General features: G+C 35.2%; 1 protein-coding gene across 50 annotated transcripts in view; it reads left to right on the top strand.

Annotated features, from left to right (window-relative positions):
• MYCBP2 (MYC binding protein 2) overlaps positions 1 to 16,189 on the top strand; it is a 171,761-nt gene that overhangs the window by 70,508 nt on the left and 85,064 nt on the right. For all 50 annotated transcript variants that reach the window (XM_086880920.1, XM_086880922.1, XM_086880928.1 and 47 more), the window contains 10 exons: positions 4,126 to 4,243; positions 6,598 to 6,802; positions 7,155 to 7,308; positions 9,617 to 9,789; positions 10,886 to 11,011; positions 11,107 to 11,234; positions 12,827 to 12,918; positions 13,793 to 13,927; positions 14,011 to 14,094; positions 15,364 to 15,460. In XM_086880920.1, the coding sequence (XP_086737046.1) occupies positions 4,126 to 4,243; positions 6,598 to 6,802; positions 7,155 to 7,308; positions 9,617 to 9,789; positions 10,886 to 11,011; positions 11,107 to 11,234; positions 12,827 to 12,918; positions 13,793 to 13,927; positions 14,011 to 14,094; positions 15,364 to 15,460 (1,312 nt within the window). The remainder of the gene's footprint in view (positions 1 to 4,125; positions 4,244 to 6,597; positions 6,803 to 7,154; positions 7,309 to 9,616; positions 9,790 to 10,885; positions 11,012 to 11,106; positions 11,235 to 12,826; positions 12,919 to 13,792; positions 13,928 to 14,010; positions 14,095 to 15,363; positions 15,461 to 16,189) is intronic.

Here is a 16,189-nt window from a genome sequence, read left to right on the forward strand (position 1 = left end):
TAAAGGAGAATATGAAAAATCTTGTGCTGGTGGAAAGTGCTTGACCAGAAGTAGAAGCTGAGGAGGTGCAAGTGACTAGGTACAGACCTTTCTATCATTCTGCATCAGACTCTAGAAAGTGTCTGAAAAAAGCCTTGAAGAAGTTTGGAGTATGTCCTATGCATGAGAACTGGCTATAGTACTATATTGCTATTTAGCACCAACATTCAAATTATAATTTCTTCATTGATGTACTTCTTTTTCCAGCTTTAAGTAGAGATCTCTCCTCTGTCCTCACAGTAAGGGATTCAGAGAAGGAAACAGGGAATCCTTATGCAGAGTTCCACCTCAGTTGGGACGCAGTGGTGCTCAGATGGCCAGCTCCTGCCAGGTCAGTGGTATGTCAGTCATGCAGTGTGTCACATTGCCTGTATTGACCTCAGGAAGAGCATCATCTTCTGAATCCAGGAACTGATACTTTACTGTATTTCTTGGAGAGAGAGAGAGGAGAGGAAGAAAAAAAAGTAATATTTAGGCATCCTTTCAATGACTTTCGTCTTGCAGTGTAAAGCTTTAGTAGTGAGACTATATTTTTTAAATTCTTGAAAATGCTCAAGTATTTTGAATTCTGAACACCTGTTCAGACATGCCTTTCTTCTTAATTAAGGGAATTCTGGACTCCTCTATTAGAATATTATAAACATCACAAATTCCTCCTCTACTTCAGGAGGAATGAAGTAGATTATATGCCCTATCGGTAAGCTGGAACCATTAAATTAGCCTGTGTAGGCTTTTTGTTGTAACATCCAGAGTGGCAGATGTTGATGAGCTATTCACTACATGAAAGATTTGTCAGTCTGTGCTTATATTCTCCTCAAATTAGATGCTGGTGAATTAGAAACTCAGTGGAAGCAAGAAATGTTTTGCAGTATCTAGTCTTGGTGAAAAATAGCATGTATTGTTCTCAGGTAAGCAAAGGCCTGTTTTTTGCTGATGCTTCTCTCAAGAAGCTGGAAGTTAAAACTTGAGGATCTTTCTGTTACTGTTTAAAATTTGTCTGCATTTTTTTTGGTACAAACTTGACTTCAGCACTCCAGTAGCAAGTACATGACCTGGCAGTCAAACTCCAGAAATGGAATGACTCAAGTGATACAGTCTTGATAGGATTTAGCTTCCAAAAGTTCAACAGGAACATACAGCAAAATTGATCAGACCTTCCACAGATGGTCAGCTATGTTCCACTCAAACAAAAATAGTAGAGACTGTATCCTATTAATAACTTCAGGTGGAAAAAAAAGTGTTCCATTATCTCTGTTTGTTAGGGCCATGTTTCTAGATATATTTTCTGATTATTTTACTCCAGTGGCGGAGTGCAGGTCATATTTACATCTTTCACCAAATTTCCTCTAAAATGGAGTCATTTCTAAAATATAAAAATTTCCATTTTCACTGTAATGAAGTTGTCCAACTCTGCTTGCAATGGACAGAAGTTGCTGCTGGTTTCCTCTTACCCACTACACAGTAACAACTCCCAGTGAGCCCGTGTTAACAGCACCATGGTCAGCTGCCCCAAGTGACATGTTTTGGGGACCTGGCAGGCAGCTATTGGCAGCATAAGTACCATGGACAGCAATTGTTGGAACAAGACATGCATAATGAATTTTCAAAGACTACAACTACTCTCAGAAATGCTTACCCTTTGGGATGGAAGAGGGTTTCCATGTGGACAGCCAGAATGCCTCTGGACCTTCTTCAGGATCCTGAGTTAGCTGATGCATGTTCATCTCTGTTCAATTATTTAGCAATTACTACTTTTACCAAGGGATCTCAAGTTACTTTCTCTGTAACTGAGGCTGGTCTTTTGTGATTGACCAAACATTCTGTGACTTTAACACTAGCGTCTTTCTACTGCATGCCAGAGGAATAGTTCTTGTTTTCTTTGATCCAGCTGGAGAAACTTCGGTTGTTACAACTTTGTCCAGAGTCTCTCAGACTCTTCAGTATCTATTCTGAGCTTTCCTGTGTAGTTTGAGTTGGATAAGGAAATACTCAACAGTATTACAGGTTTTAAATTCCATGTGCACTAATCAAACTGTCTTACTGTGCTTTTTGAAATTCCTTTTCCCTTTATGAAGTGAAAGCTAGTTTTCTGCAACTCATGTTTATTTTATGATGTAAAGTTTCTTATTTTTTTCTGTTCATTTCTAAATGAACTGATAAGCTGTAGTTGGCCATTCCAAAAGCTGGGTGATCTTAATGAAAAAGCTGTTTAAGAAGATAATGTATTTCATCTCTGTACATTAGGTGCTAATTTGATTCTGTTCTGCTGTTGCCAAGAGACTATCAAACACAGCATTCATATAACATTGCTGATAGATTCAATTGGAAAACTAGAGAATAATAGCTTAGTTTTTAAGCATTAGAAAGATGAAATACTGTTTTTTTTATAAACATATGATTGATAATGCCATGCCTGCAGATAACACAATTTTGAGGAAGAAAAACCTTATTATAAAATACTTCCTTTTAAAAGGAGTACTTTTGGATTAGTTACTAGTTACATTTTACTTATGTTTGGATGTCTTTTTGAGTTTCCTTGAAGTTAATGAGAGACAAATGTAAAGTTTTTTTTTAATTGCATCATTGGTGCTGCTAAACTTTGCTCTGTGTCTTTGTATGATCACAGTGATGTCCAAATCCATGTGTCTGTAGACCAATAAAACCATCTAAATTTGTCGTGTTGTACATTCTTTGCTTTTTATTCTGCCCTTCAGACCCTCCATCTCCACTAGTCAGTGAAAGCTGCATTTACCACCAAAGAATACTTTTTCTGTGTACCTGTGTTAGTCCTTCTTCAGGGTCATCAACCTATCTTCATGCAGCTTTCCTCTGTTCTGCACTTTCATATGTTCACATCTTCCCATCCACCTTTTTTCTGCTGAACATGATGCTTCACCTTCCTCATACTTTCTTGACTTCTGTTTTGCCTTCAATTCAGCCAAAATCAGAATGTTGAGATGAATCATCTTTTAGGACATCAGCTGCTAAACAATCACTAGGTAACTATGGACTGGCCTTTTTTAATTCCAGTATAAAAAAACCTGGTCTTATTTTAGTTACCCTACTTTTGAAAGGCTGTGTTTGAAAGTAAGTTCACATAGTGCTGTCATCCTCTGTATAACTCTGAGCCAGTTTCTAAACATAAAACTCAGTGGGAATAGTTTGTTCTTCAAATTCACAGTCTTCCTAACTCCACAGGAAATATTAGTTCTAGGTAGACATTCATTATGGGATTCAGAGTCTTGTAGGTTTCTGTTCTCTTTATTGGGATTGAAATAAAATTTTAGTGTCTCATACTTTTTATCTTTTGTGGTAGCTCTATTCCAAGTCATCAATTTAAGTTTTTTTTTCTTTTCTTCTTGAACACCCTGTCATTTTTTTCCCCTTCATTTTTACTGAAATGGAAAGTTTATTTTCTTATGTCTGTCCATATTTGGGAGACAAATGGATTAGACCTTTTCATGTCTCTCTGGAAAATAGTTTAGAGAGGTCTTTCTTTATTGAGTCTGAGTTTGATGGGAGAGGAGCTGATAGAGAAGAGTAGACCTTTACTTCTTTTATAATTCCCTAGATAGTGATCTTGAGAGTGCTGTAGCAATATTGTTTCTGGTAACTGTATGAGCCATTTAAGGCTTTGATTGCTTCTAGAGGTTTTTGAAGTGCTTAAGTAGAGTTCTCAGAACATATTTTACTGCTGCATTTCATTGCCATGTATTTTATATTCATTTATTCATGTATTTTATATTCATATAAAGACACACACGTGTATATGTTATTGTAGCTACACAATTGTAATTCTAGACTTATATATTAAATTAATAATTCTGATTCTGTGTAGTTTCTGGGTTTAACTGAAGAGAGGGTCCTTGATCTGTTTTCCTGTAGCAGAAGCGCATAAACTTGACTATCCGGTGCAGTCTTTCAAACCTCTGTTAGTTTAATATGCAAGGTGTTTCTTGGTTTTTGTTTTCTATAGTGTTTTCTATAGTATATATTTCACAGTGATTGAAATACTTACAATATTAATGTATGTTTTAAATGCTGCATGACCATGTATTGATATAGAATTAATTTATTTTTATATAGGGGATGTCCCACTTTGGTGCAAGCATTACCTGGTCCTAGTACACAAGTTACTGCTGGGAGCAACCACACAGCTATTCTCTTAATGGATGGCCAGGTTTTCACATTTGGAAGTTTCTCAGTAAGGAAATGTTATTTGCTTATGGGAATAAGCTGGTAGTTAATGTGTTGTTCAGAGACCTTTCAAGACTGCTTATACTTGTTCTTACAGAACTGCGCATGACTTCTGCATGTCTTCAATGCCTGTTATGTTTTAGAATGTAGCCTTTAGTATTTTTCTGGTTAGAAAAGCAAAATGCCAGGAATTCTTGGTTGGTTTTTTTTTTTTTATATTTTAATGAAGATGGTGATTTAAAACAGTGTTATAAAGTGCACCAGTTTTCTCAAACTCTTACTGTTTCAAGCTCGGTTCTAAGTGAATGTTGCCTATTCTGTTACTTGTCTCCTTTAGATAGAAAAAAGTGTCCTGGTTTCTTTCATAGAAACAGCAGAGAGTTGCCAAAGCTCTGCCTACACTTGAGGGGAGGGGTTATTGCTCAGTATAACACAGCACAACTCCAGTAGTCTTCTTTCATATCCACATGGTGTATATTTTCCCATGTCTGTGTGGAATCCTTTCTAATATTCACTAAATAAGCTTTTGAACATTGTTTACTTCCCTTTGTGCCTCTCTGTGTTTGCAAAGATGCCCCTCATAATGATCTCTGCAGAATCATCTTGTTGTTTGCATGTTCCCTCTAATGTTTTTATTGGGATCTTTTTTGTAAAGTCAAGAATATAGGTATTGAGCTATTTTTACATGCTTTAAAACTATGTGCTGCCAAACATAACAAGTTTCACCTTTTGAAATCTTTTTACCCACAAAAAAATTTAAATAAATAAAAAAAAGACAAGTCTGAAATCTTGGAAGCAGAAAGTCATAGTTTGAATTAAAAGTGAGTAATAATCTGTTGTTTTTCAGACTTTTAAGCAAGAGGTTTGGTGTTTGTCACCAGCCTGTCAAAACTGACATGGACGTGTAAAAAGTTTAAGCTTTGTTGTCTTGCAGTGAAACTTGGCTTCTGAAAAACCAAGTTAACTCTCAGAAATAGAGTATAAAAGCTTGTCAGTTGACTGAGGGTTTTTTCTCCTTTCTCTAAAAGAAAAAATAAGTTTAGGCCATATTTAGACCACTTGATTTTTGTGTCTGGTTTTAATATTGTAGTACTGGAAAGTTTGCTGAAAGCTTCATAAGCCAAAACAAAGCACGTTACTTGAAAATGTCTTCACTTGGTTTACTTACATTATTATGAAGAAAGAAAGATGAGTAATGTGCTGAACAGAAGACATTTTCTGCATATACATTTTTCTTCTCTCTAATCATTTCAACTTCATTGGCATGCAATGCATTTTCTCTGCCTGGGGGAGGTAGATAGAGAATGTGCAGGTTTCTGGCAGCAGTTCTTTCTACATTCTTTGGTGCAGTATAATGCAAATAATAATATATGTTGGTCCATCTCAGTAACTAGCTGTACATAGAGGTAAGGCCCTGGATTTCCAGGTAAGTGTTAACAAGCATGTGCAGAAGTACTTGCGGAGCACTTCATGCTTTTTTTAGTTCAAGTTTGATGTGCTAATCAATTTCTAGGTACTTTTAAGAGGTATTTGCTCTGTAAAACTTAGTCCATATCAGTTCAAAATTAAATGGAACTTGGACTGTCTATCTGAATATATCTGAATCTATCTGAATATAGATTTTCTGTCTTATGAGTGTGTTCCTTGTTTAGCACTGACATTAATCAGATATTGAACATTGTAGGAAAGTAATACTTTTATATTTGATTCTGAAGATGGGGGGGGTTATCCATCATAGAGAGCTTGAGTGGGTTTTTAATAAAAACTTTAATCAAAAACCTAACTGAAAAGGGAGGAATATATCTGTCAGTAACTCATTCCTTGTAGTGAAGTGTGTAACACTTGGCTTTAAAGCAGCCATTGTGTTTTGATGCTATAATTTCTAACGTCCCCCGCCTCTCTGTCACCACTGTCCACCCAGCAGCAGCCAGGGAGACAGGGGAGATAGTTTAGCTTATCAAAGAAGAACCTAAAAACGAGCTCTTTCCCTTTGCTGAGATGGCAGTTACAGCTTTATTTCTTGGGATCCTTCGGAGTGAGGTAGTGGGGGGAAAGAGGAAGAGGTATCGATAAACACTCCTTTTTGAAGATGGGGGAAAGGGGTGGAGGGAATTCACACAACCAATAAGGGGAACTGGGAAGAACAAGATGGGGAAAGAAACTTTCAGTTCTACATTTTTGGGGGTACATTTTTTGGGTCGCACCATTTTTCCTAACTGCATTACAACATTTTGAAGGCAGTTCTGTGGTAAATTCTCCTCCAGCTCACCTATTTTGTGTGATGGAACTGTTGAAGTAATTTATCCATCTTTGAGAGTTACTGTTACAGTCACCTACTGATTCTTAACATTCTTTCTGCAGAAAGGTCAGCTTGGCAGACCAATTCTGGATATGCCCTACTGGAATGCAAAACCAGCACCTATGCCTAACATAGGCTCCAAATACGGGCGCAAAGCTACATGGATTGGAGCAAGTGGAGACCAGACTTTTCTCCGGATCGATGAAGCTCTCATTAATTCTCATGTGCTTGCTACATCAGAGATATTTGCAAGCAGGCATATAATAGGCAAGAACTCTTCTATATTATTTTAAGTGTATCTAGAAGTACTGGAAAAGAAAGTGGGTTCAGTTGTGTAAACAATACAGCAGCTAGTCAAAAAAGTGGATGTAGGGAATGAAAATATTCTGGCTTTCTTGTTTTACTGCATGTGATGATCCTTTGTTTAGAAAGATGGTTTTTATTAAAAATAATAACGTAAAAGTCTAACTTTCACTTGCATTTAAATTTTACTACCATTTATTTTTTTGTTGTAGCAGTATATCTGTTCTTCCCTACTGTATTACATGGCATTTTTAAGCATGAAACATTATTGAGTGGAATCTTCACAATTGTTTGCTCTTTTTGCTCCCTGATCTAGGTTTGGTACCAGCTTCAATATCAGAACCTCCTCCTTTTAAATGTCTTCTGATAAACAAAGTAGATGGCAGTTGCAAAACATTCAATGATTCTGAGCAGGAAGACCTTCAAGGTTCTGGTGTGTGTCTGGATCCTGTCTATGATGTTATTTGGAGGCAAGTGTGGATTATAGCTATTAAAATAGTAGTATAAAATCCTTTTTAAAGTATTTTGCAAGGCTGGAGATTTGATTATACTTACTTTCCCTGTAAATGTAAAACAATTTATAGTCTTCCATAAATATTTTTCACATTTTTTTGGATGGTTTGTTCAAGTAAGCCCAAAACAAACATGTTCTCTTGCCTTATTTTTTAAAATCTCTTTTCTTTTTGCATCATTCTCATTCCAGTCTAATAATATGTTGGGGATTGAAATATGTTCTGTTTCTTTACTCCCTTTATTCCCTTTCCTCCGTCTACTTAGTACTTGACTGAATGACTTCCTTGCCATATTCAGCTGCCATATGTGTATGTTGTGAATTGTTGTTTTTCTGTCAGGCATTAGTGGTTAAGATCACTAGAGAAGGGGTGGAGCAATGGTGTTCTTTTCAGTTCTGACATTTTGGGAGGTCAAAAGAAATGTGTTTATTTAGATGACATAGACATTCAGACCAACTGTATTTATTTCAGTCTTTGGAGTCTTTGAGCAAGTGTAGATAATAAGCCTTTCTTCCAACACGGAATCATTACATCTAACTCTTCTACAACAATTTAAAAGCTATGTTAGCTAGGATTTGGAGAGAAATCTGGACTTCTGAGTTCAAAAGCTTGATAGTTTTTAAATTGTTTGAAGACAAAACAAGTTAAAGTGGTGCAGGGAACCAGCTAGCCAGTATTCATTTGGAAAAGATGGTGTCTCATAGGATCACGTCTTTAAAAGCTACTTGTATCCTACTTTGGATGTCTTCATCCAAAACTGAGATTCAGGAACTTAACAGCCAATTAACATTATAGCATGAGTTTGCCAGGCATGTTTCTGTATGACACAGGAAGTACCTTGGATGGTTATAGTTCCGCATTTTGTTCATCTCAGGGTTGTTTAAATCTCATCAGTTCAGTTCTTACTTTAATTATGTTTAGATTAGAAATAAGGGTATTATGCATGCACATCTCTTCGAGCTCTGTATTTTCAGCATGTTTAAATCCACTGAAAGACTCAGTTTGTGAAATAAACTAGTTATCAATGGCCATGGGAATGCAGCAAGTTTCAGTGGAGGCAAGGTAATGATACCCAACTTGAAGACAATAAAATAGTTATTCAGCTTGAGGAAGTACAAAGTCACATGTTCGAGATCATGAACTGAAATATTTTACTGTCTTGCAGTATTTTGGGGACTGTAGAACTAAATTGAGAGCTTAAATACCTCACTGAAGTGTGGACTTCTTGAGACTGTGCAGATTTATTTCTCTGTTATATCCCATTCTTCTTCAGTAAAAAAGACTAAAACAGTCTGAAGAAGAGACATGTTAATAAATATGCCTGATAGTAGTTAAATACTTTGGCTTATTATTATTTCTGGACATTTTACTTCATGCCTTTTTAAATGATGGATTCAGTTTCTTGTACAGAGACAGCATTCTGATGATGTGCTGCTTAAACATTTCTTCAAAGCTTTGTGACTTAATCTCTTAGTGAAATTGAAGTGTTCATGGAATGTCACATGTGTGTATAAATTTGAATATTGCTAACATGTTAAAATCCTGAATATATTTGGTGCCCTTTCATATTTTTGGTTAAACTATTTCCTTGTCCATTAGATTTTTAAAGTGTACCAAGTGAATACTCCTTTTGTGCTTCGTCAGAACACTCTCATAGACCTATGTCATCTTACTGTTTCTTCCTTTTACATAGTGGTTTCAAAGATTTCATTTTCTATGTGTTAATCTATATTATAGAAAGTTTTTGTTTTCCCTTGTTTATGCTGCCCTTTTTAATAAACCCTTAAAAAGTCATGAGATGATGTTACCCATTTTAAAAAGCCCAAACAAAATATGTTGGATTCCTCAAGATTTTTTTCTCTTATTTGAAGGTAAGCCTTTTACTTTCGCTTGGCATCTTTAAAATTTTTGAGCACATCTGCCATTCTGTTTAGCACTTTGCTAGTTACTTCATACTTCTTAATAGTTAATACTGTTTTAACATTTGTTAGATTTGAGAAATGTCTTAACATTTTTTGAAATTTCTAAACCCATAGTATGACTGTTTGACTTAAAGTATAAAAATAAGTTTTCCTATCTTTTCATTTGCTAGAGTGTTAAGCTAGTTAAGTTTTCACGTATTTGCAATAGTGCTGCTGAGTTTCAAGAGTTTATACCAGCAGATCTACATTTTACATTAAATATCTTAAAAATCGAATTATTGGATAGGTTTTGTATTTTTTCAGTAGTTGAAAGATTTTGTTAATTCTGTTTTCTCTTGCCCTAGGTTTCGCCCAAATGCCAGGGAGCTGTGGAGTTACAATGCAGTAGTTGCTGATTCCAGGCTTCCCTCAGCTCCAGACATGCAATCCCGGTGTAGTATTTTGAGTCCAGAACTTGCTCTGCCAACAGGTTCCAAAGCTCTGACCACCAGATCTCATGCAGCTTTGCATATTCTAGGTATACATTTATAGCTGATGAGTTTTGGAGGCTTAGATGAAATAAAGTAACATAACTTAATGTGTAAACAAATTATAATCTAAAAACTTCTGGCGTTTTTCAGTTAAAATTTTACTGTAGTCTTACACCATTGCTCTTAACTCTTACAATTTTGTTGATGTAGTTATCTCCTGCCATCTTAACGATGTTAGAGGATTTTAGAGTTCTGGTGGAACTTGCTCTTAGATGCCAGCATAATAAAGTAAGAGGCCTTCCTAGATGATCTTTTTGGTCAGTCTGCAGAGTAAAGTCAGTACTCATAACCTCTAGTCTCAAAAAAACCCCACCCAAACCTGGAAAAAGTATTCTTCAATAAGTTATTTTTATTTTAAAGTAAATGCAGCATATAAAATTGAAATATAATCTTTGCAGTTTTGTGTAATAAGCCACTAAGAAAATTATGATTTCCTTTGGTAGTTTTTTTGTACTCTAAAAATGCAAAAATTAATTCTACTGTGTTCATGCATAAGCTGGCCATATACAATCTACCCAGTACTTCAAAGCACGGCTTTGGAAGTGATTTGAACATTTGTCCACTGATTTTGAAAAGTCGTCTGTTCCTTGACCTGCTCACTTCATTGTGTGCTAGAGATGTAATAACTTTCAACTTGAACAGTACTTTTTTATGTCTGAGTCAAAGCAGGGCACGTTAGGTACCCATGTGTATGAAACAAAACACCTTTTGTGAGGCATTTGAAAGCTGTTCATAATTCAGTTCCTACTTGAACTCTTTCTGGGTAATATTGTAAGTCTAAAAAGGAAAAAAATTGTTGCTGGCAATTTATTTGCCATTGGAAAAGTTGCAAAGTTGGTTTAATCACATTTGTTTATTATTCTGGATAATAAATTAAATGAACTTGATCTTCAGTAGCAAGCCTTGTGATTCAGCAGCAATGACACTTGACCTAATCAAAACTATAAACTACTTAGTAGCATATGTGTGGTTTAGGGACAAAACAGATTGCTTTGATTTTCTTAACTAGTGTTCATTTCCATTTCAATGATTATAATCAACAGTGAGAAAATTTGGCTTCTTTTTGGTTTTGCTTTCTTTTAGGTTGCCTTGATACTTTGGCTGCTATGCAGGACTTAAAAATGGGTGTTGCAAATACAGAAGAAGAGACTCAAGCAGTAATGAAAGTTTATTCTAAAGAAGACTATAGTGTTGTCAACAGATTTGAAAGTATGTACACACTAAAATTTTGTAGCACAAGCTGATCAGCTTGCAGAACAACAGACTAAGATTAATTACATTTTTGATGGGGTTTCTTTCTGCAGGTCATGGAGGAGGCTGGGGTTATTCAGCCCACTCAGTAGAAGCCATCCGTTTCTGTGCTGATACAGATATATTGCTAGGTGGTCTTGGTCTTTTTGGTGGTAGAGGTGAATACACTGCTAAAATTAAGGTAGGAGTTTTTGTTTTGTTTTAAGCAATATTATTTCTCAAAATCAGAATTTTAATGATGCCATCTAAAACCATACTTAGTTTTATTCTTTGGTGAATGAGTGGTTCACTGTATGTGGAAAGCCTGTAGGCACAGTGTAGGAAGTAGAGAGCTGAGAATTACCACTCCTGCTTTTCATGATTTGGCCCATTCTTACCTTCACAAATGCTGTGCCATCTTAGAGATACTTGGACAGGTATTTTAGTGGTCTGAATGGTTTTGTGATCTATTTACACAAAGCTCCAAGGTCCATCAGCAGAAAATTGGTGTTGTGGGCTTCAGGTTAAAATCGCATCCTCTGTGATGCATCAGAGGCTGTTCTCAAAAGCAGAAAAGGAGTCCTTATCAGGAGCCATTGCTTTCCTCTTTCCTTGCCACTTCTTAGACTTGTCTGGATAGCTTCTGGGCTGGGATTCCTCAACAGAGGGCAAATGGCACTGAATACAATTAACTCTGTGATTATAGGTGGAGCATGTGTACTGATTATTTTAAATAAATCAGGCTTTGGATAAATAAACCTCACAGAAACACACACTGTGGTGTAGGAGCTCTGGTTTTGGAGATGTGTTCTCTGCTCCTATATTTAATAAGGATTTTGGTAAAAGATGATGTTTTATCTGAGATATGTTAGATTTTATATATTCAGAATACGTTATTGTTGTTACTTATTTTGTGGGTTATTGAATTTTCTTCCTCTATTTTCAGATAAATAGATATTGATGTTTGTTCTAGGGAAATGGTTGACACACATTTAGCAGTAACATTTGCATAAGTCAATAGGAAATACAAAATAAGTAGTTGCACTTTATTGTAGTTTAACATAATGACTGAGAATTGCAAATGACTATGTACAGCCAAGAAATGTTAGTCATGCCTTTTAAATACCAGAGATAATAACGTTATGATAATACTTTAATATTATATTTTCAATTTGTTTAGGATTAGTTTATAGCCAAGATAAGATTTGCCAGTCCTGGCAGAAATAATCTGTGTATTGAGTAAGTGTTTACAAGAGAAATCATAGAGATGTATTGTGGTCCTTTTTCAAAATCATCAAACCATACAAATTACTTTTAAGTATGAAAACAAAGTTCACTTAGGTATCCTGTTTTATCCCAGTCACCCACTGTTTATAACACTATTGACTGTCTCTGCTAAACTGTCAAGCTGTCCCTTTCCAGAGAAGCTTAGATCTTATGTTTAGGTAGTGCGTTTCTGTTGGTGATGGAAACTGCAACTTGTGCCCAACTTTGCCTTTTTTAGGTGCTCTGCTTTTGTCTTGTTTGCAAGACTTAGGGAGTTAAAACTTAAAAAATATATCTGGACCTTTTAAAAATATATCTGGACCTAAGTCTGGGAGGTCAGTGTCAATTGCTGTTTCTTAACAGTGAATACCTGACTTCTAAATGAACTTTTTCCTGTCAGTGATATTTAGTAGTTATTTTTGGGAAGGAAGAGCAGTATATGATTTCCAGAATGCCAGACAAGAAAAAGTGGTATTATGAGATTTCTAACACCTAAGACATAATTCTACTATTTTCTTACTTCACCAGTTGTTTGAATTGGGTCCAGATGGGGGAGACCATGAAACAGATGGAGACCTCCTTGCTGAGACAGATGTCTTGGCATATGATTGTGCTGCCAGGTAAGATGTTTAGCTTGATCTTTATTTTTACTTCCCTGTACACATTTTAGTATCACTTTAAATATCAGCAGAGATGGTCTACATCATTAGAATTTTGTAGCAAGTGATGTAAAACACTTGGAAGTGTGTAGGGAAATAGTAAAACACCAAATATATCCTCAAACCATTATGGTACTTAAATTAAAAGAAGATAAATAATCAAATTCTTGCTCTTGTATAAATCCAAGTCAAATTCCATCTTAATGTGTTGAGACCACAATACAAAATATTGCAGCAGCCCTTTTGTGGATATGGTGGTGTTAACCATGTCGTAGCTGCTTTTTCATTCCCTGGAATGAAGTAATTTAAATTTCAAATTATACATGATTAATTCTTTCATATATGTTAATATATATATATATATTAATTCTTTCTTACATATCAATCCCCTAAATATATATTCTATTAAATTCTTTAATACTTACTGTAATTACTAAGAATTTATGTATAAATTCTTGTAATTTACAAACATTTTCTGAAATCAATTTTATGTTTTACTTTATAATTAATACTTTGCTTGCAGTGTTATATATTAAATGTAATCGGGTTTATGTGTGTTAATTTAACTTAATGTCTCCTTACTCTGTTTGGTGTTGGTTGATATGATTGTTTCACAGTTCAAGATCAAGCATGATGTAGGCGTTTGTGGGTCCGCCTGAATTATTTTTTAATTACTACCATATTTTTGGATTAAAATCTTTAGGGTTTTGAATATAAATGGATTCAACTTAATACCATTACATCTCAATGTCTTTTAACAAATTACACCCTAATTATAAGAGTTAATATAAAAAATAATTCACATCTAACATTTTGCAAAATTTACTTCTCCCAGAGAGAAATATGCAATGATGTTTGATGAGCCAGTACTTCTGCAAGCTGGCTGGTGGTATGTAGCCTGGGCAAGAGTGTCAGGACCTAGCAGCGATTGTGGATCTCATGGACAGGCCTCTATTACTACAGATGATGGGTATGTCTTTTCTCTGTATTTTTTTATTGAAAAAGAAGAGCTCTAATAAGACTTGAATAATAACTGAGTTATTTCTCTTTCAGTGTTGTATTCCAGTTTAAAAGTTCCAAGAAATCAAATAATGGTACAGATGTGAATGCAGGGCAGATTCCGCAATTACTATACAGGTAATACTTTAATCTCTGGAACAACTCACTGACATTTTTTTGAAGAGAAATATTAAATTCATTATAACTGTGTTTCATGAAAATATTATTGTATTAAGTGAAGGAAATCAGTTTCTGAAAAATGTAGGGAAAACTTTTGTGTCTTTGAGAAAAGTAACAAAATTGTACCCACCCACATTTACTTCCTTGCTATTTTTCTTGCAGTCATCCTGTGTAAGTCTTGAGATTTTCATTTACACCCATAGGACCTCCTGATTTCATATAACATGAGTAATATTTTTTGTTAGCTGGGAGGTGCTCTATTTGGTTACCCTCAGTTTAGGAGCTGTATACTCTTGAACAAATGATGTTAATGGAAGAAAGCCAAAGTCAACAATGAACTGTGCTTTACAATGAGTTACAATAAACTTATCATTGCCATGGTAAATGTTATGTGTTTTAATAATCAGGAACTCTTTCACTGTGTTGTTGTATATTTACAGATTTCCTCACATGTGACATGTCCACATGTCATCATTTTGTCCACATAACATAATTTTTTATTTTGTGTATTTAATTGCCCCGGCCTCCATGCTGATTCTGAAACTTAGAATTCTTTCATACCAGTTCTCTTGCAATGTCCTTTCTAAGCATGTCCTTTTCAAAGTTCCTTCACAGAACAGCTCACTTCTGCCATTAAGCTCTCTGTCCATAGATGCCCTGTCCCTCTAGGTGAAGGTTTCGTTTTGATGTATATGAAGTTCTGGCATGACAAATCCGTCATTTAAGTGATTTCTATGGCTGTAGCCAAAAGGCAAACAAGTCTTGAGGCTTCTGAAGACCAATGAGTGACACAAAAGGGAAGGTGCTGCAGTGATAGATGCTGTCTGTATTTTTAACCTCTGCATATATTTTGTCTTCACAAAACCAGTATTCTTTTAAGGAATAACATTTCTAGTTTTGATGCCATCTGAGGAAATACAGTAAATATTTGTAATAATTACATTTAATTACATCTCAACCTCATTTTCAGTTGTCTCGGGACTGCCAGTTGAACAGAATTCAAGATACTTAGTTTCTGGTCTAGAATGATTAGGAAATTGGAGAAAGTTATGTTGAAATGGAACATTTTTTTGGATAGTTAAACTTTTTCACCTTGCTTCTTTTCCCCACTTGAACAGTAAAAACTACAAAAAGTAAAAAACTAAAACAAAATACCAAGCCCAACCCAAAACTCTACTAAAAGTGAAAACTGGCGATTTCAAGTAAGTTCTAAAATTGTTCTTCCAGGTTGCCAACAAGTGATGGCAGTGCATCCAAAGGAAAACAGCAAACCAGTGAACCCGTACATATTTTAAAGAGATCTTTTGCCAGAACTGTCTCAGTGGTGAGTACTACCAAGAATCTTCAGTGTTTCCTGAAAGGTCATCAGTGTTGGGAAACTGAAAGATCTAGATGTGGAAATAATGGTTTTGTACTTGCTTACTCAAGGAGAAGTTAGGTACACTGATCGAATATTTTATTTTTTGACTTTTTCTGAAGATTTTATTTCAGTGTTCAACAACAAATACTTTCATTTTGTTTTCTGAGGTACAACTATGTGAAATTATTGACCATATACAATCATAATAGGAGAAACAAAACTTTTTTAAATCCTCAGATTTTTGTGAACTACCATGTCCTTCTCTGTTAGGCTCTCAGTTAAGGTAAATGTCATGTAGTGGCCATGATCCTGCAGATCATAACTGTTTAAAAACAAAGGAGAAGACAGGGCTGAAGACAGCCCTGATAATACTTTTTGACAATAATGTATTATGTCAAAAGTAGGTATTATATTCTTCTGTAGATAAAGCAAGTAAAATATACTGGAAAATCTCCATTACAGGTGAATACAGTTGTTAGTTCTTAAATAACATAGGCTTCAACACATAATATTCTAGTGCATGTTTTAGATTTTTATCATGGTATTGCAGTGAAGTGCCCCCTGCATTCTCAGTGTTTTTTTTATTTCCAAGCAAAATAGGATTTGTGTGTTGCATAGTAGATGGGCATAGACATAAATGTGTTTCCATAATAAACATGAATAGAGGGGCTATTTGCCTTTCATCTAAAATGG

This window comes from Cyanistes caeruleus, chromosome 3 (assembly GCF_971803275.1).
Source record: "Cyanistes caeruleus chromosome 3, bCyaCae1.hap1.1, whole genome shotgun sequence".
Lineage (NCBI taxonomy): Eukaryota > Metazoa > Chordata > Aves > Passeriformes > Paridae > Cyanistes > Cyanistes caeruleus.